General features: G+C 39.6%; 1 protein-coding gene across 2 annotated transcripts in view; it reads right to left on the minus strand.

Annotated features, from left to right (window-relative positions):
• LOC101174135 (low-density lipoprotein receptor-related protein 8) overlaps nucleotides 1–20,556 on the minus strand; it is a 134,717-nt gene extending 114,161 nt beyond the window's left edge. For both annotated transcript variants that reach the window (XM_023964993.1, XM_023964992.1), the window contains exons 1-2: nucleotides 20,393–20,556; nucleotides 19,708–19,824 (exon numbers count right to left, since the gene is read on the minus strand). In XM_023964993.1, the coding sequence (XP_023820761.1) occupies nucleotides 19,708–19,824; nucleotides 20,393–20,459 (184 nt within the window). In that variant the 5' untranslated portion in view covers nucleotides 20,460–20,556. The remainder of the gene's footprint in view (nucleotides 1–19,707; nucleotides 19,825–20,392) is intronic.
• Between the last annotated feature and the right edge of the window lie 2,477 nt (nucleotides 20,557–23,033).

Consider the following 23,033-nt stretch of genomic DNA (forward strand, 5'->3'; position numbering starts at 1 on the left):
AAAGGGGACATTTTGAGTATATTTTAGGGTAAGTGGAGTAATTTAATTTTATACATTTTTTAGACTTACTGGAGTCTAGCCGAATCTTCATGCTGGCTATCGTCATGATCGGCATGATCACTAGACCTACTACTTTCTGCTATATCCTCCTCACTTTCGCAAAAGGGTTCGAATCGATACGGTTGCAAAAGTGACTCATCATCATGATAATCTCCGCAACTTTCCTCTTCATCTTTCTGTTCATCTGATGATAAATCGCTAATAGAGACGGTAGCATCACTCTGTGCTTCGCTATCGGTGCTAGCCATGTTGTCTGCCTTGTCTTCCTTTCGTTACGTCACAAACAGGGCGGCGCGAATTCGGCGGAATGCGTGAAGCCGGCGGCCGTCCTCGTTGTTTATATTGCGTTTTTCGCTATTTATTCTTTTTCGAAAAATATTAAAAACAATCGCAACATGAAATAGAAACTATTTACTATATTTTGGCTTATTAAAATAGGCCATGTCACCCACACTTTAAGAAGCTGCAGGAGCAGGGATGTTTGTGAAAGGAACAGTGAACCGTTTTCCACATTGAACCCAGATAAACTCATAACCTGAACAAAACATGTGAACATGTTCATTCAGTGTCATTTCTGGAATAAAGTTAAGGTCCAGGCAACATATATAAGATTTGGTTTGCTATAATTTACTGAAAGTATTCTAAAATATAGTTCTCTCGTTTGAAGTAACACAAAGAACACTCAACCATCAACTAGTATCGTTTATGAAGAAAAAGGTCTTTTACAGTCTATATTTGTAATTTTAAGAAAAAGTGATTGACATCAAACCTTACATAAGGGTTAGGAATACTACTGTAGCTAGAACACATAAAAAAATCTGTATCTAGGTTATATTCTACATCAGAAAACATTTTTTTAAAAGCTGATGAAAACAGATGAATAGTAGGATTGATGGAAATTCCTTTCCTTTTGAATTCTAGAAGAAAAAAGGAAAAAAAACTGTTCAGTTGAAAATTGTTTTACCATAATTTTAATCAAGATTTTTAATCCTGCTTTTCTGCAAAATAAAGTTTGTGTCCATACATTACTGTGTTTTTCCATTGCATCAGGAGTTGAGACATCAATTAATTACAAAAAAAATTGTTTTTTTTTCTTTTCGTTGCTTGTATGGTTTAAGTATTTTTTTTCTAACAAACCTAAGGTAACTGAAAAACGTGTTTACAATTACTAGTGGATGTCCACTTACTTGAATTATAAGACTTATAAGTTTTTGAGGTCTTCTTGTGTAAATCTGGAAACTTTCTCAAAGATCTTTACTTTTAAAAGATGAAAAATAAACTAAATGGTTACATTACTATTGAGTGCTTGGAGCATTTTTATTTAAGCTCCTTCAGCATTTATATATATATATATATATATATATATATATATATATATATATATATATATATATATATATATATATATATATATATATATATATATATATATATATATATATATATATATATATATATATATATAGAGGACTTTGCAAAGAGGATGGAAATGGCTGTAGTCAACACTTACTTCCAGAAGAGAGAGGAACATAGAGTGACATACAGAAGTGGAGGTAGGAGTACTCAGGTGGACTACATCCTACGTAGACGAGGTCATTTAAGAGAGGTTAATGACTGCAAAGTGGTGGTAGGAGAGAGTGTAGCCAGACAGCACCGCATGGTGGTGTGTAAGATATATATATATATATATATATATATATATATATTTTATTTATAAACTCTTTGGTGAATCTCTCCAGTTGTCTATATAATTGCAATCCTCTGACCACCCTTATCTATTTTAGGATATGTGCGAGACAAGTTCAGCAAGTTCTTAACAACCTGCTTCCGCTGCATGTCTTGAAAGCTTGATAAACAATGAAGATGGCTCATCTTTGACGAGGCACAGTGGTTACACTAATGTGGCCTGGTGGAGTGATATGGACGCAGAGGCAGCGTCCATACGAAGTTTTCAACACTGGTGACTCCATAGCTCAGCAGGAGGAGGTAAATGAGGCCACTGAGAGTGAAGACAACACGCAAAACTCATCCAGTCACCCTGAATCATCAATAACAATAAAGACGCCGCTGTCCTGGGTGCTGTATCATGGCTGTTTGCTCACCATTCCAGCTGTTCTTGGCTCTCTCTCTGACTTTGGCTCGACATGAGAGGGGAATATTGACCTCTATAGTTCTGGGATAAACAGGCTCACTTGTGCACAAAGAAAGAAAAACTTGCAGTAACACTCTGAATCTCATCACTGCTGGAGCTGTGGCAACGATTCACAAACTTGCCTGATGAGTCCCAGAAAATAGTCCTTTTCAGCACAATGAGTCACCAGATGCTACATTCTTCCAAGTGGACCTGCTCATTGTGTCAGTTTGGGAATGGATCCAGCGGCATGAGTCTTATTGCCCCTCGGCTCTCCTCCACCAAAACACTTGTCATGTGCTTCAGTTAAAATTAGACATTTTGCCATGAAAAAAAAAAAAAATTCCAGAAAACCTTTTTTATAACTTTCTGTCCTAATTATATATATTTACTAAAAATACTTTTGGATCCTAAAGCTGCTGACTTTTATGTCAAAGCAGGAAAACAATGTTTTGAAAGTCATATTTCAAATATCATTTCAGATCAGCTTCTGTTTCTCCTATAACATAAGGATCAATCTGTGTCCCTGAGCTCTATATTTTTAAGAGTTTGTCTTTGGATTATAATCTGCTTTACAAACCCTCAGACATTTTTTTTCCTAAATATCAAGTGTGGTTGAGGGGGAGTCTGTGACAGATGTGGGTGAGAGGCAGGAGCTGAGTTTTAGGCATTAACATTAATTCCTCCCCCCACTGTAACCCGCAAACACTAATCTGAGCTAATGGCTCAATTGGAGCTCCAGATTCTTAATGATCACTTTGGTAGAGCTACCTCAGAGACATGCAGAACGCTGAGCTGGGGGACGGCAGACAAGCATTTTAAGGCCAGATCTGTTGTCTAGTAACAACTAGTGGACACAAAAATCATCCAGTCAATTTCTTGTAAACACGATGTGTTTTGAAATTAGCGTTTTTAGGCCAAAATTCTGCCTTTTTTTAAACTTCAATAAACTTTTGGCAAAAGTGACTGCAGCTTAGTGCATCATCGACTTTTGTTAGCCGCCCATTAGATTTGAACAAATGTGTACAGATAAGTTTGTATCTAACAAGAAAAAAAAAGTATGCTCGCCAGAGGTGACGTTCATTTTGTTTCGCATTAATGTCCCAAATATAGAATTTTTGCTGTCTCTTTATGACACATCATCCTGCCCAATCATTGCCTGGTCTTCTATCTGAAACTGTAGTCCAATTGGAATAACATATTTTCTTTGACATAAAAGCTTTAGGATCCAAAAGTGGGGTGATATGCGGGCATAATGTTTAAACAAAATAGTCTGTTTCTGTATTTCTATAGCAATTGCTTTGATCCTTTTTCTCTAGAGATAACACTACAACTTTGATATAACCTTACTTTTCAATCGTTTCTGCGACCAATGTGAATCAGCTGATTCTGACGTGGAGAAAAGCGGCTATTTATGGCGGCTTTGCGCCGTTTGCGACACATAACTAACACAAAGTGATGCAAAGTGATGCAAAGCGACGCAAAGCCGCTTTTCTTTGCGAAAGAATTAGCTGATATATATTAATTACGTAAACGCTTCATTTCTGTAAAGTGTTTTTCAGCTCAAGGCTGCTGTTCTTTGCTTCAGAATCCGCTGGAATTTCGTTAATTGCGTCAACGGTTGAAGAGTTAGGGAAGTGGAAAGAATGTCTACGCAGGAGATAAAGCTTCAGCGTAATAAATAGGGTTAAACAGCAAAAAATCTTCATCTAGTGCTTCAAATGTAGATGATCTCCAATCAACTCAAAAATAGATGTCTGCTTGGTGTCTCTGTGTTGTTCTACCGGAGTTTAAAATATCCTGGCCAGACAAACCACCGCCTTTGCTCCTCTGTGCATGCCAGAGAAAATTTCCACTCAGATGCAAAGTATAAACCTGCCTCCTCTGTATTAGGGGGTTTGTAACAAAGGCAAAAAATAATCTATGTGATCAGTAAAAATGGCACCTCTCACAAATCTCTTTAATTGTGTTTTAACAACAATTAACTGTTTTTCTGATTATTTATTGCAGCTTTCCCAGACCAAAATAAAACGTCTGATAGGAATTTTCCTAATGCTTCAAAGTTTGCTTTCATTTTCATGAATCCCCTCCTTCTCAGTGGGACATTAACACAAAACAGTGTTAAAAATGTTCAGAATGTTAGACTTGCTCTGAACTTTCAATTAGAAGCACCGAGGAGAGCCAGTTCTTCAACCCCTTTTGAGATAATTACTAGAGTGCTCAGTCAGTTAACAGACAGATGCATTAGTGGGACACACATGTTGGAAACAAATGATCAAATAAAACAAACATATCTCATATATTGTCTGTTAAACTCCCATTACATACCAGGGATAGACTTACTTTTAGAAAAGTTTTTTTGTATTGGAGAAAAAAATAAGAATATGGCTAGCTACAAAGATGTAAAAAAATCAAAGATGAACTAGAAAAAAATGTATCAACAATTCTATATGATCTCTTGTGTTTAATAAAGATCCATCTAGAATTTGAGGAAAGGATTTGGGCAGGGTTTTCTAAATTCAAATCTTAATCCGTATTACCTGAGTCCACTTTGCAAAATGAGCTGTAGTCATGCGCTATGTTAGTGTATTTGATCTACAATGAGCTCATTTTGTAAAATAAAAGTGTACTTTTCTTTCTCATCTTAATCTTTTGATCTATTTTCTGCCGTTTAACAAAATGATCAGTTCAAATGATCTGAAGTGTTTCAGTTTTTACTCTATGAAATGTTTTTTTAAAAGCCTGGTTGTCTCTATGCTAAAAGAACACAATGGCACATTTCATTTTCAGATGACTATTCAAAGTGAGTAGCATATTTAAAAAAATCAATTGGTCATCTCTATCAAGTTTGTCATGGCCATAACCAGCTTGTAATATTTGTAAAGTTCAATGGAAAAAAAAACAGCACTGACATTACCTTTTTTTGTCAAGCAGCAATTTCATCCAAAACGAATTATTGCCATACAAAAGTTTATAAAAAAGAACACAAGGTTTGAGCCTATAATGGCATATTAAAAGCTGCAGGAAGAAACGGAAAAGTAGCTAGAGCCTAAACACAAATGGGAATGCACTCGTGCAAAAATTTAAGGATGAAAAGCAGCTTTTATCTTCTGTACACGGAGGAGAAATGTGTAAAAGGCAGATGTATCAATACAATCTCCTCTTGTGCCTGGAAAAGATCGATCTACACGACTCATTTATATTCCCACAGATATCAGGCCTTCTCGGATTCTCGTTCGACTGAAAATGGACAAAAGTGGTTAAGAAAACGAAATGGATCTGTGTGTTTTCTTCAGGTATTCTGATTGTTAGAATTTCAGTGTTTGACATCATATTCTGCCTTTAACAAATCTAACAAAAAAGGCTCCTAATGAGCCCAAGAAGTGAAAACACATAAAATAATTTCAACTGGTCCAATGAAAAAACATGCCTCATTGCGCGCAAAGATAAAGGAGTAATCCTTTCCATGCTGTGTACAGTTGTCAAAAGCTGCACAGATTATACAGAGAATATAAAAAGGTACACAAACAATCTCACAACACACCCTTGCAGATCAAAATTCACTTGATTCCCTCTTTTTTTTCCGCCCAACAGTGTTTCACCCATTTTCATGCTGCTGTCATTGTGGTTTGAGATCATTGATAAAATCAGCTCAGCTGTCAAAAAAAGAGACTCAAGCTAACACAGGCACTGTAGTGTAAATAAATGTGGTTTTACTCTGATTATACAAGAACTAGACAAATCTTGAGTTCATTTCATAACGGGATAACACATGGCAGAGCTGCATGAGTGGCACTTCGTGAAATTATGAGCAAACGCTCATGTTTCCTTGGTAAGGATTGTCTAGAATAATGATGTTAAAGGAGAAAAAACTAAAAGGCAATTTGTGAGTGTGACAGTGACCGACCTCTAGATGAACCCTTCAGTGTCAAAAGAAACAAAAAGCTTGAGGTTTATTATGGAGTTATGGCTCTTTTTTTTTTTTTTTTACCAGAATAACAATTTTTGAAAACCCTGCTAATGTCACTTCAAGAGAAAAAAAACCCCAGATAGATTTAATAAGAAGTCTACGACGGAGTTTTAGGGCCACGGTGAGGAAAAAAAATTCGGGCCAACGTGGCGAGATTAAAGTCGTCATGTCGACTTTAATCTCGTCATGACGAGAAAAAACTCAACACAAAGTTTCGAGAAAAAACTCGTCTCGTCGAGATTAAAGTCGAAATAAAGTTTCGAGATTAAAGTCGCAATGTTGCGCGCGAGCGAAAAAAACCTCATAAATTTACGAGATTATTGTGGAAGTGAGCAGCACGCAGAGCAGCAGGTGAACGCCGCGCAGCAGCAGAGCAGACCGACTAAACGTAGTTGAACAGGTGAGCTGAATGTTAATTGATAACGTTCCAAATGTCTGGAGGCTCATTTGATTGATTTACAAGTTATTAAAGTTTTATTTATTGATGGTTGGTTTGCAGGATCACTGCAGCTCGATGAAGCCGTTGTGGGTACCGGATGTTCTCGGGTTGCCGGATGTTCTCGGGTCCTTCGGGGGTCCTTCCAATGAGTTATATCACTAGAGGAGACATCACGAGGAGAGCACCGCCATCTTGGTGAGGTCAAGTTTTGAAGACCAAACCACTTTTTATAACATTTAATAAAGAGCTCTGTTTTTACTTTCAATCAGTTCATTATATGAAAAAGAAGAATGGCTTGAAATTGCTTAGTTTTGTTCAGAAATACAAACTTCACGAGTACCCCTAACTTAACTAGTATTAGACTATTTAGATTTTTTCTATGTTCCTTTATTTTATTTTACTTATGTTTTTATTTATTTGTGTGTTATGTTCAGTAGCCGCGGTTACATGGGCAGAATATCTTGATCGGATCAATGGTCGGGTTAAAATTCACCCGTGCACATGGGCACAGAAAACCTTTTTCCGATTAGAACAAACGTTCCCATGGCTCACGCTTTCGTTCGGAATGAATAATCTGGGCATGCGCATTGTGCAGTAGTGTAAAATCACCCGGATGCGGAACTAGATCCCGTTGTAAACAAACCGCTGCCACAGAGAGACAGCATGTGCTGCAGCTCCGTAATACGAGACGACCTTTCAAACGTGCTTTTATTAATGTCATGAATATTATGAAGCGCCTGTTCGCTCATCGTTATATTTAATCTGTGTGGTCAGTGCTGTTTTGTGAATGAAACAGCTGGAAGAAGGCTGAGGACAGGCTAACACGGGCTAACAACGTTAGCCTTGATGGACACGAGAATCCAGGACCGTGCGACAAACGCAGCAATCTGCATATTAGCGCACATAAATGTCTGGAAATAACAGCAGCCTTTATTTTGTCGGGACACAACTGGAAACACAAATCCACGTGAAACCCCGCGACATTTATTTCTGCTCTGATTTCTGCTCTGAAAAGTTCACACAGACCGCCCCAACCAAAGCCACTCTGAGCTAGCGGCCGGAGCTCAGTCTGTTCGAACACCGTTCCTCCTGAGTCCTGCAGCCGCTAACCCAGAGCGGCGGCGCGGCTCGCAGTCTGGATTCTCCCACACATAAAAAAACGCACACGTAACAAAGCATCCTCCCCCCTCGGACACAAAATTATTAATCCAGCTCCTCTGTTCACTCGGGTGCCAGTGGACCGAGTGAGCGTCGGGGGGTACGAAGCGCCCCTTCCCCGCATTCCCTTCGTAAGGGGTGTAAGAGAGGGGAGAGCCAGCGGGGCGAGAGCGGAGCGGCGCTTTTCACGGGGCGTCCGCAGAGCAGCTGGTCGGTCCCGTATGCGCTCCAAAGCTTTATCTCAGCGAAACACCGTCTATGCGTGACGTAAACCAGAGCAGTAGTGACACACGATCGGAATGACCGTTTACATGCTCCACGATCGGATAAACGATCGGTATAACCCACCTATCTCAATCGGAAAGAAATTCTGATCCGAATGAGTCTGATCGGGGCAGAGTATTCCGAACGGGGCGTTTACATGACACATTTTCTTTCCGATCAGACGTTCATTCCGATTACTTTTGCCCATGTAAACGCGGCTAGTGTTTCTTTTTCCCCCTCTATTCTTTATTTTCTATGTTAATATGTTATGTTTGGCAATGGTGACTGATCTTCGAGGCAATATTGATTACATTGTTATTGTTCGTTGTTAACGTTAATGTCATTGTTAATGTATGATACCGCAATTGTCAATAAAGTTTTTTTTAAAAACTTAGCGACGTTAACTCATTGGTCGTGGCAACTTACAGCCAATCAAATAGTGTGACGTCATCATTGGTCGAAGGACCCCGAAGGACCCCGAGAACATACGGCAACCCGAGAACATCCGGTACCCACACCGGTACCCATACCGTCATCGGTTGTCCCTGCAGCTGTTTGCTTGAATCCTTTCTTCCTCCACCAAAGACAAGATCTCTATGTTTGTGTGATGCTTCCGTCTGAGGAAGAGAAGCACTTTTTGCCTTTTTCAACGTTGTAATGCTAATATAACAGACTATTTTCATTCATCTTTGTTTTTTAATGATCAAACGGGTCGCTTCATCTGCAGGAGGGGGCGTATGTAACACTGTTTACTTCCGCATTGGTGATCGGATGACAGATTCATGACGTAATGTGACAGATGAACTTCAGGTTATGTGAATGAAAAGGAGAATAAAGGCTGCAGCGATCCTCTACACCAGGGGTCGGGAACCTTTTTGGCCAAGAGAGCCATAAACGCCACATATTCTGAAATGTAATTTCGAAAGAGCCATACAATAATGTAGTGTCCTTTTCCCACACTGAGGCACGGAGACTTAACCTCTTTTAAAGTTCTTTATTCTGATTACTGCAGACCGCAACAAACGCCGTTCAATTCATTCAGCAACTCCTGAATCTCTCCCGCCGAGACGAGAGAGCTTCTCCCAACTTTATATTCACCCGCTCCAGCCCCTCCCATTTTCCTTATTCGGATTAATCAGATCTCTGCTTGATCGATGCGTTCCATGAACTCCAGAACTTTTAACGCGGCCCAACAGCCATCCAACTCAGTCCGCGACAATTTGTTTAAAACTAAATATACAAGTGAATGTGTGCATTTGATTTAATTTCAACATTTTTAAAGTACAATAAGTCTGAGGATTCTTTTTAATAACATTGTTATGCTGTTGTTAATAAATGATGAGTATTTCTCGTGGTAGTTTTGCTGATGGTCTAGTCTGGTTGATACGTGGTGAGTTTCTTCTTCATGCAGGCGTTGAGACTTTAAACGTGATCGTAGGCCTGAATGTTCTGTAGATGTGAGACAGACTGCTCACATGCAGACGCGGAGCCAAACACACACTCACACGCTGCAGTGAGTGACGGGCAGCGGGTTTTAGGTTTTTACAATCCCTGCGCGATTCACCTGCTGCCTGTCCCCACAACACCTCAGCCCCACCCTCTGCTTTCTCCCTCACACATCCCGTCCTCGCATCTGCGCGCTCTTTCTCAGAGACGGGAGCGCGCAGTTTTAGGCACGGTAATTCACAGGTTTCCGGGTGGTACAAAATCTGTGAAATAATAGATAATAGTAACTGATAGTGGTGGTGCAGATTTTTTTCTCCAAGCACCACTACTACTGCGCGCCTCTGGCATCGCATTGCGCCCGAGAAGGACTGGTCTAATGAAAGAAAAGAAAAAAAGTATAATTAAAGATTTGTCTGCGAGCCACATCAAAAGAGCCATATATGGCTCGCGAGCCATAGGTTCCCGACCCCTGCTCTACACCCAAACGTGTCTCTGAGCTCCTTATTTTACATATGAAAGTCCGCTTTACCGACACCGAACCCCGGAAAGACGGCTACACGGAAAATAATCTGATTTTGAGTCGCCAAAAGACTCAGAATCTCTGTTTTAAACCTATAATCCGGAAATAAAGCTTCACAAAAGGCTCCACATATTTCATCTTCAAGCGATGCTCCGATAAACAGACAACTTCGGGGTTTTCTCCTTGTTAATCTATGACTTTTTTCCCGTAAATTTACGAGTTTTTATCTCCTAATAAAATTTCTTTTTTTTGGTGGCCATAAAACTCTGTCGTAAACTCTTAAATACAAAGCCACTAGCTCTCTAACATTAGCCATAACACTGAATATTCCTGAAAGACTCAGCTTCACTGCTCGCGCGCAACATTGCGACTTTAATCTCGAAACTTTATTTCGACTTTTACCTCGACAGGACGAGTTTTTTCTCGAAACTTTGTGTTGAGTTTTTTCTCGTCATGACGAGATTAAAGTCGATATGACGACTTTAATCTCGTCATGTTGGCCAGAATTTTTTTTCCTCCCCGTGGCCCTAAAACTCCGTCGTTGAAGTCAAACTTTAGGTTGGAGGTTAAACTTTCTAGCTCTGCCAGGGAATAAGAGAACTGTCAATTTGGAACAGATTTTTTGGTGTTAGCTACGAAAAGGCATTTACAACTGCACTACAACACTCCCTGATAGTCCACCATGTTTGGAGACGGGTAACCTGCACTCTTATGTAATAAAATAATCAAAGCCCTAAATTTACTTTGAAAGTGCAATAAATAATGTAAGACTTAAGGGTGCAAAAATTGATTGACTTAAATCAATGAATCGATTTATTACTATAATCCAACCAGATCGCTCTCTCCGAGGCAAGTTATTAATGTTATCAATCTATACCATTAAAATATCATTTTAAAAATGAAATAAATTGATTATATTGATATTGATATTGAAAAATACTATTTGTATTTTCAATCTATCCTCCCAATGTTAAAGTGCCTAGGATAGCGCAAGGGTTACGCATCGGTCGTCCACGTCTTGAAGTTCCCGTTGAAATACTCCCGACTCTCATTCTCTGTGCAGGATTGCTGGATAGTGTCGCAGTTTTCCAGCCCAAAAGTCATCTGAAAACCGTCCAACCCCAAAAAAAAAAACGCCCGACCTTTCTATGACTGCCGACCATTGGGGGAGGGGTGTTCTGGAAAATGCACGGTGTCCTCCTCGCTAATCTCTTGGAGCTCTTCTCTGCTTTGTAGCTAACATAGCTCCGCTGTCTGTGCTCACAGATCGAGTCTGTCGTCACATCTGTTCGCCTTACACACAATCACTGTGGCGGCTCCCAGGATGCGAGCTGGCGGCCAGAAAGAGACCCGCTGTGGAAAGCAGAACCAGCCTGCTCGGGCCTCCTGCTTATGATATTTTTTATTTTCACGGAGGCAATAATTATAAATCCTCTATATATCCTCTCCGGTTAACCCGGGCGGGACAGCAAGCTTTCAAACTCGGTCAGAGAGAGATGGTAAAACCGCTGAAGCGGCCATCATTAAGGGAGCGGAAGCTGGGACTCTCTCTAGGATGATCCCATTAACTCAAACATGGAAACTGGATTACCATGTAGAACTCTTCAAAATAAATACATCTGATCTCTCAACATTCTCAGTGTCTTCCATGCATTGTAAATGACATAAACACAGACACCGCTCCATGTGGCTATCAGGCTAAAAATATTAGCTGGTAGCTTCTCCCACACGCAGCCTGGTGCGTTTATGGAGCTCCAGTACATAGAAGCTTAGTGGAAATCCAACAGCCACCCAGCCTAACTTACACCGCTATATGTTCATGAGAAAATGAAAACCGTCGAACTGACCCTAAAACCGGCATATTATGCCTACCCGCCCAAAGCCATTTTTACCCGCAAATTTAGAACCAAAACCGTCCAGTTTCTGGCAACACTGTCGATGTGTTGAGGTGCATACTTCCACCTAGTGTTAAGGGGTATGCATTGCGCCATCACGTTCGCTTAACCCTTGTGCTATCCTAGGCACTTTAACATTGGGAGTTGGATATTCTACACCCCACAAGACAATGCGCTGAACCTTTTTTCTTCAATGATTTGTGATCTTCACTGGTGTCCATGGATTACATGAAATCCTCTTCACCTTACACCTTTGTCATGGTCAGAGGAACACGTCAATGTAAGAGTGGGGTCATAGGATAGCACAAGGGTTAAGCAACTTCAATCGATGTAGTTAGGGTGCTGCTGCTTATGTCTGAGTAAAGAAGTAGCCAATCACAAAGGTGTCTCTGCCTTGTTTGGTTTGGTTGACAGACAGACTCATTCTGCTGAAAAAGCTCATTATGAAATAAATAAGTCATACTGAAAAACAGCAATGTAAAATAAAAACAAAGCTACTTTGGAAAATATTGATTTTGAAATCTGAGGTTCTGAAAAAAAACATAGAATTATAATAATATTCAACATGATTAAAATGAATATTTTAAAATGCTGTTTAAAATAATGCACAGGTTTTTGAAGCAAAATGAAATATATTTAATAATATAATGGCTAATTTAAAATCTGTGTGCAGGTTTTTCACAATTTCATGATCTTTTTATATATTTATGAGATATTTATTGGTTGATTATGTGATTGCACAAGATCATATTTATTCATTTATTTATGAACAGTTTGGGACTACATTATTTAAACGGAGTCTATTAAATATGATTGCACACATGCAACCTTAAACTGCAACAAGATCAGATTCAGAAAGCTCTTTAAGGCCGTGTCCCTAAGTACATTTTGAGCATTTTCCACGTTTGAAATTTTGGTCTTTTGTGACGCATGCGTGATATACATAATTCATAAGTGTCATAAGTTTTCAAAAATGTTTGTCAGTTGAGATTTACGCAATTTATCCATATTTTATGTAATTTACATGCAATTATTAGGTAAATCTTACATATCTGTGCGTGATATTTGTGAGATCCATATGCAAATGTGTTGCTTTCCACGACCGTTCCACGTATGTCTAACGGACTTTTCATGCATGTACCACCGATGCACAACTCTTATATGGGTATACGGCGCACATATGTTAAAATTACATAACTGACGCACGAATCTCTAACGAAATGCATATAAACACTGCAATAATCACGCATGGTTAGCGTTCAATGTAAACTTGCGTGTTCTTTGCATAGTTTATTTGTACTTCTTCTGTTGTTTTAACGTGGCTCATTTGTGAGATATTTGTGAAAATTCTACATAAAGACCAAATTTTTTCTCATTTTTTTCTACATATATTCACTTATGACCAATTTTCATCTGTGGACTATGCGCAAAATGTACATGGTGGCTGTCTGACACGGACTTTAGTTTCGTCCACCTGCAGCAAACCTGTAGACTGTATTTATGTTAAGAGAAATTCCAGAGAAATTTCTCTGCTCCTGAAATTTTCCACAACTTGCACAATTAGTAAAAGAGTAGCAGCACTTCCCAACAATAAACCCAACAATGCAGAAATCAGGAGGTTAGATTGGGCATTAGGAGAGGAGGCATGCGGTTTGCTGCTGACTCTGCATCCCAGAGGAAAACAGAAGAACCGACTTTTAGCCCAGCATGACTTCCCTGCAGGTATAAATGATAAATTCATGAGTGCGGATGAAACAGATTATCGCATCTGAGGATGAGAAGAGAGCAGCGGACATTCTGGACTTTAAAAGTAAGACAAATAGGTGGAAAGTGGGTGATATGCGTCTATAATCAGGTTGAGGATTAAACGGCGGCTTTGTGCCAGTTTGGCGTAAATCTGACTTTGAGAATTCCAGTCAAGATTCTTTTGTTTCCTCTGAAGCTGCAAACTTCAGAAGACAGAAGAACAGGGTGACATTGCCTCTCATCCTTGTAAGAAATATAATGCAAATATTAAAAATGTTATGGCTCAAACAGATCCAAATGTGTTCCCTAGAAATAAAGTAGCTTATGGACATACATTTGCTTACGGAAATTGTTGCTTGCGTGCTTTCGTGAGTGTAGATCGTGCATTCTCACAAGCGTGAGTCTGTGCAGTGAGTGGCGGGTCAGCAGGGAATACAGTTTGGATGATGGGGGATGGTGAGGTGGATGGAAACGTGGAAGTGCAACTGAGGGTGGCAGTGGTGGGGGATGGGTTCAATAAAAACGCTGGAAGAGAAGAACATTGATGATGTGAAAAGGAATGGGAGACATATTAGTGTTCGAGTTTAGCAACCTGCTCCTGTGAGGTCAGACATGATGCAACTTGGGGGGGAAAAGGGGGTTGCGGCAAAGGGTTTCTTTGCTGTCAGCAGATTTAAAGCAATAGTCTATTGAGCACCTTCAGTCAGGGGATTCTGGAGCTTGGCATTGAGCTATAAAATAGACCATTGTGAGGGCGAGGAGACTAATAAGATTTCATCTTTGCTATTTGTGCATTTAATCTCTAATATGGAAACATGGCTGCATTGTAGTTAACATAAATCTGCACAAATTCATGCAAAAGATATATGTAATACAAATCCATACAGCCCTCCTCTTACAGCACAACTATTACAGGATTGTAATAGTGCAAGACTGTGCAGGCCTTTAAATTTAAGTTTGTGGAATATGTTTTTGCTCCATAATTAATCTTTTTTTACATGTCTTCATTTTGTTGCATTCATCTGCGCTTATTAGCTGAGGTTTGAAGGAAAAAATACATTGAACAGGATTTTTAAACGTTTCTTTTTTTAATTTGGCTCAATCTGCGTTGCCAGTTGAACTACTGACCAAAACTTAACTTTTTTGTGTACCTTTATTGTCACCCTGCAGTGGAAAACTGCTTTTTTGTCTTTATTAATGTGAACTTCTACAATTTTATCTTTATGAATTGCGCGTTTGCACAGTTTAATTTACCAGCTATGTTATTATATGTTTCTTTAGTTAATTTAATAAAATATTAAAAAATACAAGTACGGGTAAGCTTTGCCCCAATACCTTAATGTAGGAAATAGGTAGCAAGCCAGACTAAGAGTGGTTTTAAAGAAACCTATGGATAAATTAATAGCCACATCTATTATGCTGTCTTGAATGACATCACCAGGGTCCCAATCTGTAGCCAGGCCAAGTATTGGGGCTTGCAAGGGGGCACCTGGTGGTCAGACATCCATCCAGCTGCGTTCAGTCCAAAAAAAACTACGGGGGATAGTTGTGGCATGGGGCCAGCCACAGAAAGGAGCGCAAGGGGCTGGTGCTGTGTGATCTGGGCAGCAGTCAAAGGCAGGTCCCTTGATGGCCCAATCCGCAGAGATGGAATCTAAGCATCAGGCCACAGATTGTCACCCCACTGAGGGGGATGGATCCTAACCTTCTGCAGAAGGCTAGATGTATTATGAGCTCTAAGACACAACTCTATGATAAGAGTTAGACTGAGGTAACAGTCTGATTTGTGTTCGCTCATTGTCCCCCAGGTCTACAGAGTCCTGGATAGTAGGGCAATGACAGAGGCAAAGCTTTGAACCCAACACTTCCTGGTGGCAGGTTGGGGCACCCACAGAGAAGCAGGCTGGACAGACCAAAACATACAGTCACTCTGTGGGAATTTGTAGCTGAGCTTCAACTCCCATATATTGGAGAAATTGGAGTATTTAACCAGGTATAGAAAGGCTGAAGACTTTAATTCAGAGAGGACTGTGTTTTCCATCTCCACTGTCAATGGAGCTGTTTATAGCTGTGGCCATAAGGTATCTGGTGCCAGTCAGAAATGAGCCAACCCAACACCCAGGCTGAAGTCACAGAGATAGTCAAGGAGTTCCACGGTGGTGGATGAGTTCCACTCTGAGTGAATCAAATTTTTAAAAGTTTTTGGGTTGTCTTGTGTAATTCTAAATGTAAACATGTGAATCAAATCTGTTCTAGAAACTAAAACAGATGAGAGCAGCGGGGAAGACTGGAGAGAAGCACATCTCTCTGATGTGGGCTACAGGCAAATGAAATCATAGACACACACATGGTGCCTTGATGTTATTTTTTTAATGCACCACTGCAATTATGTCACAGTGCTGCTCAAATGAATACCCTTAATCCTCATATTGGGGTCGGCTGTGGTGCAGAGGTAGAGGGGTCGACCTCTGATGGATTGATGGCAGGTTCGGCTCCCACCTTGTGCATCCATGTGTCAAAGTCCCCTTGGGCAAGGCACTGAACCCCATAATGCACTTTGTGGTTGAGGCCAACGTAAGGCACTGGAACCACCTTTGCTGTGTGAATGTGTGGGCATGAATGATGGGACTGTTATTGTGAAGCACCTTGGGCTTTAATCAAGGTAGGAAAGCACTATTTAATGATGGAAGGGTTCGATCCCCGCTCCTCCTAGTCAACTGTCGTGTCCTTGGGCACAATACTTCAACCTCCCTGCCTCCAGTGTGGCTCCACTGGTGTGTGAATGCGTATGAATGTCCCGGTGATGGTCAGAGGGGCATAGGCGCGAACTGGCAGCCACGCCTCTGTCAGTCTGCCCCAGGGCAGCTGTGGCTACAACAGTAGTTACCATCACCAAGAATGAATGAGGGGTGAATGAATAATGGACACATTTGTAAGCGCTTTGAGCGTCTGGAAAATTGCAGAGAAATCTAATCCATTATTATTATTATTACTATTTAAGTATGCCCCATTTTCTGTTTACCCTATTAATATAGAATGTTGTGAGTTTGAATCCCAACGAATCCATTACTTATTGCAAACTTGAAAAAAAACAGATGGCTAAAAACAAAGCAGCTCTGTGCTCTCCAGAGGGGAGACCACAAAGTGAACTCAACTGGAATTATGCATCTTTAAAACACCTTGTAATTTCAGACATGAAGCCAAAAACCTTTTGGAAACTGGCAAAGATGACGTCTACTATGATATGTTCACAAAAGCCTGTATTCCCGACCTATCAGTGGTCTAACACTGCAAGGACACCATTTCAGGAGCTTAGTTTTTGCTCAGACAAACCAACCTATGCCTCCGTCTGCCCACGTAGGTGCAGCAACCCACACAAGGCCAGGAAATGTGCACCGAGTGAAGGCCAGCCGCTGTTATTGTGGCACGTAAAGCTGGACTGTCTGAGCTTAAAAGGCTTTCAGGGGGAGTGTTTTCACTCAAACCCCTAAATGTGTCAGTGGAGAGCTGGGGGGGGCAATAAAACCTCACTAACAATTTTCCGTTTGATTCATGAAAGAAATGCAGAGGAAAGCCTGAAAGATAAAACCCAGGAGAGTAATGGTTTTCTCCACACATTAGCCGTGTGTTTGCGCAGGAAATCCAGGGACAGGGGCAAACATTGACCTGTTTTTCATTTACATGCCTGAGGATTGCAACTGCTCCAGACAAGCGTGAGGCGGGTGTACACTGTGACAGGTCTGCGTGGTTCAGTGTGTGGGAGGATTTTGGAGGCAAAAACAACAAGGGAAAAGAAAAAAATGGCAGCAAGATTTTACAAAGAGAAGCAGACAGCACAGGGTGCACATAAAAACATAGCGAGGGTGCAGAACTTCCTCCCGAGTCACAATTAACCCAGACACAAAGGAATGAAGCTGCACGCCGAACGAGCAAAGCTTTGGCACAACTTCACTGCTTTCGGCGCAATAACTCTTCCAAAATGTAGGCCACTGGCACACAGTCAAAAAGGAGGCTGTAGTTCCACTAGTCTGGCACAAAACAACACAACCAACCAGCATACAAGTCAGGGCTGCGCCAGACAGGTGCAGCACAAAGTCTGTCTCTCACCTGGACAGCTTTTTATTTGAAGATGATTGGAAAATGGTTCCACTCAATCAACCCCTCACTTTAAGAAAACATGCTTTTTTTTCCAGAGGAGATGCATGAAATTACGAGCTGCCAGTCTGAGCCCCAGGCAAATACACCCACACACAGACACACACTCACATTTTTATTCAAAACCTGCCGTTGCTTTGTGTCGCTGTAAGCTCTGTTAACAAACAGAGGACAAAAATGGATACAATGCAAAAAGGGAATACACACAACTAAGAAATGCTGGAAAAGTGCAGGTGTTTCCTAATCTGAGAGTCGAGCCTCATATATTATCCACAGATCAAGACAGTCTGCATGGTGATCTAGAAGATTTGCATGTTCTTGTATTAAATTATTTATTGTACTTTTGCGTATATATTTTATATGGCTGCATGTTGAGTCAAAAACTGCTTAATATTTTGGTCACATGGCCCATTCAGGTGCTGTGGATTTTTGAGTTGTCAGGGACCATGAAGGGTCTTAAGACAGGACCAGCTGCAACTTAAAGGGAGCGCAGGTGTATCTTGCAGTTAGCAAGTTGCAGGGACATCATGAAAATGGAATGTACCATTGTTGTGCGTGTGGGTATTATGGGTATTGAGCAGTATTTGTAAGGATAATGCAAGTTGCATGCACTTAAGACGTACGGATGATGCTGTTGTGCGTTGCCCTTACGCCACTTTCTAGCCGTCAGTAAGGTACAAGTACTGGCTCCTCATACTGACCAAGAGCAAATGCCGCATCCCTGGGGTGTGCAGGTGATACGTAAGGGCCTGTAGGACACTCACACAAACTACACTCTGTTTAATTGGGCAGCACTACAGGTCCCTTGCAAAGTGCGCAGATTTCAGGGGGTTAAAAAAAATAGAAAAATCTATTTGACTTGTCTGCGTCTCACCTACGTCACCCTTACATGTTATTCACTAGAACCTGTCACCTGCAGTATGCCCATAGAAAAAATGTGTATAAATAATTTTTACTATACAGGTTCACCCAGTGGTCTACCTCCATGCCTCATACAGGTTTCTCCATTTTTCACCCACAGACAGTTTGCATATCCACCTGGGCCATTTGGGCTATTGATGAGATTTGAGTTTGTCCCGAAAACTGCCAAGAGAGTAGTTAAATTAGGAAAGGTTGTGTAATGAGGAGTTGCAGGTTCTCAGATATTTACTCAGAACCACAGTTTTAATCATAGTTTTCTTTATAAATGTCCTCTGTAATGAGAAAAATGCAACAAGAACATGTTAAAAACACCAAAAACACAATTTTCAATAGAGTGGGTCTTTAAAGCGAGTTGCTTCACTTTGGTATTTGTCCCTCCTAAGTGTGTGTTAAAAAAACCAAACTAATTAAATCCCAGTAAGGTATCAGTATGGAACCATCTCAGTGTAACACTTGCCTTAATTTTCCCTAAAACATGGTAAAAGCCCTCAGTTAGGTGGTGCTTTCTTGTTCAGTGACAGTTTTAAGGACATTTGAGACCTTTTGTGCTTGGTAATCGTTTTATTTTAAGATTCTTGTAATCTAAAGATTCTTGCACAAATACTGCAACAACAGCCTAAAATCCCCAAACTGTCCATTAAGCTTCCCTATAATCCATTTTCAATACTTTTCTGGAAAGCTGACCACCCTAGTTTTGTTATGCAATTTAGTTTGGAAACTTACTTTTCATCGAGGCATTCCCACTTTGCATTGTTTTTTGGTTTATTTATGGTTTTCATTTCTATTTTCAAGAACTTGTTTTAATTTTACAAGGAAACTTGACTCAAATTCACCTTTAAAAATCCCATTTAAAAAAAATATTGTTCCAATACCAAAAACTGCATTCAAGTTGGATCTGATCAAATGTTTGCGGGTCATTGTGACCCATGTTCTCATTTGATGTAGTTTCTCGTCTTCGTCAGTTTGGTTTGAGCTGATGTCCTTCCTCCCTGCATCACTTACGGCAGTTCTCCTCATCGCTGTTGTCTGAGCAGTCGTCGTCGTCGTCGCACCTCCAGATGGTGGGGATACACCTCTTGTTGTTGCACTGAAACTGTCCATCCTCGCATTCATCCGTCCCTGGAAGAACAGATCAACATAAGGGGGTGAGAGAGGAGGAGGAGGAGGGGATCAGAGGCCAGATGATCTGCTAAAGTAAACGCTTGTTGTTTCATTTGCAAATGAATGCCTAATTGTTATGCAGCATTCATGCAGGTCAATTAGAGCGCGCGCGCGTCGTGCTGTGTTTTCTCTCCGCCCCTTATCGGGATGTGTAACAGTTTCTCCCTCAGAGGAGGAGGCTACTCTGAGCTTCACACACTTCTTCCAAACGTGAGACCGCCTCTACAGACAGACTGCTGCTTCGGATGCAGGATGCTCCAGCCGGGGAAGCACCTGCCGCGCGCGCAGTGAGCATCCACACTGAAGCATCCCAAACATGACAACACAGACTCGTGGGCAGGGAAGCCGCCTGGTTCCGCGTGCATTATTCAGAAAAGTGGCCTCCTCTTGCACCTTTCTCGCTCCTGCTGAAGCGCTGCTGAGCACCGGGAGCGTTTCAATCAGCCCCGCTCCGTCCAAGTAGCATTTCATTAACGAGCAAACATCACACACGTGCGCAACAAAGAGGCGCGAGCGCCACTCTGACCTTCCGAGGAAACGAGCCCGAGGAAGAACGCCTGAAAAAGTAGCAGTGTCCTTAAATCCGTCCACATTTCTGGAGGAGCTCCGTCACATCCACAAAACAAAGCCCGACAGACGCTCCTGTAGCGCCGCGACGCTGCCGCCAGACTCCGCCGCTAGCTCCCCCCTCTCTGCCCCTCACTGGCTGTTTATCGTGACGACACAAGTGGGCGGGGCCCAGCCACAAGCCACTACAATAAAACCTGAAACGGCATAGAATAGAATAGAATAGAGTAGAATAGAATAGAATAGAATAGAATAGAATAGAATAGAATAGAATAGAATAGAATAGAATAGAATTGTAATACCTACATAAACTGTCAAAAAGTGCCTATAATATACTGTACTATAAGACATGGAAACCAGAAAACTTAAACAGAAAATTGGGAAAAATTTCACCCACACGACCTTCTTATTTAAAAAATGAAACATTTATATAAATAACATAAAAAGAAGCCTTGACTGAAAGTCCATAAGCTTTCCGGTGCAGCAGATATGTTAATGAAGAAACAATTATTTGTTTACTTTGTTCCAAAAAAAATATGCTTAAAAAATAACGTTGACTAATTAACAAAATGAAAAAAAATGTAAAGAATTAGTCAAAATCAAAAAATAAAGCTTGTGGAAACAGAATTTTCATTGATTCAAATTATTTGGTGACAGAAAAAACCCAAAACATACTAAGCACAATATTTCCATTTTCAAAAACACTGACAAACAGGTTTTGGAGGTGATTATTTAATTAAATTATTTTTTGTATAAACAATGATAAGACTTCTTACAATTAATATCTTTTTCTGTTCTTTCCATAAAATTGTTCGAATACTTAATGCCACTTTTATCAGTTGCAGTCAAAAACTTATAACTACCTCAAGGAATTCCTGCTCACATTTTGAAATTATATAAACTCAACTACAAAGTTAATCTTATGTAATTTGATACAATTAAGGAAATATACCTTTTTAAGTCTTGGGTTTACAATTATGGTTGTTAAGTTTTGTCAATTTTGTTATGTTTACGTTTTTTTGGTTTCCATAAAAAAGAAAGAAATATTTCAGAAAGCAAAAGTAATTTACAGAAAAGAAAATGAAATGTTAAAAAAATGAAACACAATAAGAAACCAGAAAAGGTAGGTACTATGGGACATCACTAATTGGATGAGGAGATTTTGTTTTCAGGAAATTGGTTTTGTTTTTTAAAATGTAATAATGCTTTATACAAATGTATTTTTTTTTTGGTGATCTTTAAAATTCTTTTGCATCGAGTGATTTGTTGATGTGATTTGAACGTCTGGGCCACCATGAGAGAAAGGTGTAAAAGCAGATTGATTTGATGTGGCAGAAACAAATAATCTTTGCCCAAACTGTTTCAGTTTGTGATAGGAATTTTTGCATCAAACATGCTCAGTTGCACGAAAAAAGACAGATCATAATAGAGATGGGATAGATACATCTGCTTCTTTCCCCTCCCTGGAAGCAATTAGTCAAAATCTATTTGACAATTATTTAATGGATATTTATGCAATATAACGTCATTTTTATCTATCCATTTATGAATTAAATAAATATATTTAGTATATCTGTACTTTAGTATATCTTTCTTTTATTTATGTATATGTCTTTAGTTTTTATCACTAAAATTGCATGAACTAAACTAATTGATGAATCAAAGTATGCAAAGCTCTTGGATTACATGGATTTCTACATGAAAATAATTCAATTTGTGTTCTGATCTTTAGCATATAATCACAACAACAGATAAGCAAAGTTAGCTTATACTGAAACCATGTAATCATTATATATAACCCTAATATATTTTCACATTTCTGATTAACAGGACATGTTAACATTCAATTCAATTCAATTTTATTTGTATAGCCCAAAATACCCAACATACTGAGTTTGTTTGAAATAAAAGGTGATAATTATGATTTTCGGGGTAAAGATATGTTTAAAAAGAAAGTGGTCAGAACTAATGCATTAAGGAATAGTATTTTTGTTCAGGGGGTCAACATGTGGAATTCATTATCCGACGATCTGAAATATGAAAACTCCATATTTCAGTTTAAGAAAATGTCTACATTTAAAATCTATCAAAAATACCTTCTGGACTGAGAGACTCTGGTGGTTGTGAGGTAATTTTGAGAAGTTTTGGCAATGAAGTATCCAAAGAATATGCATTATGCATTATGTTACTCATAAAAGTAATTGATGTGATTACAAAATAATACTATATCAGTAAAATATACATAACACTGTTTCAGGAATTCTCATAGCAAAATTTGATAAAGTATCAAAACTTAAAAATATGTGCAAAATTATGTTACATTAGGAAAAATCATGAATAAATTTATCAATTTTTTTGGAGTAAGTGAAGCAGTATCATTAAAAGTCAATCAATTTAACCATTTTCAATAATTGATTAATCATTTGTTTTATCATTATTTTTTTGTATTTTTTTTTTTTTATGATAAAGTAATTCTGTGAAGTAAAATAAGAAGGGTCCATATTCTGTCGATTGTCCAAGGTATAGATAGTATCAATTATGATACATTTGGGTGAAAAATAAAAATCATTCCCTTGGTAAAGCTTTTAAAGCCACAAAAG

This window comes from Oryzias latipes, chromosome 17 (genome assembly GCF_002234675.1).
Source record: "Oryzias latipes chromosome 17, ASM223467v1".
Classification (NCBI taxonomy): Eukaryota; Metazoa; Chordata; class Actinopteri; order Beloniformes; family Adrianichthyidae; genus Oryzias; species Oryzias latipes.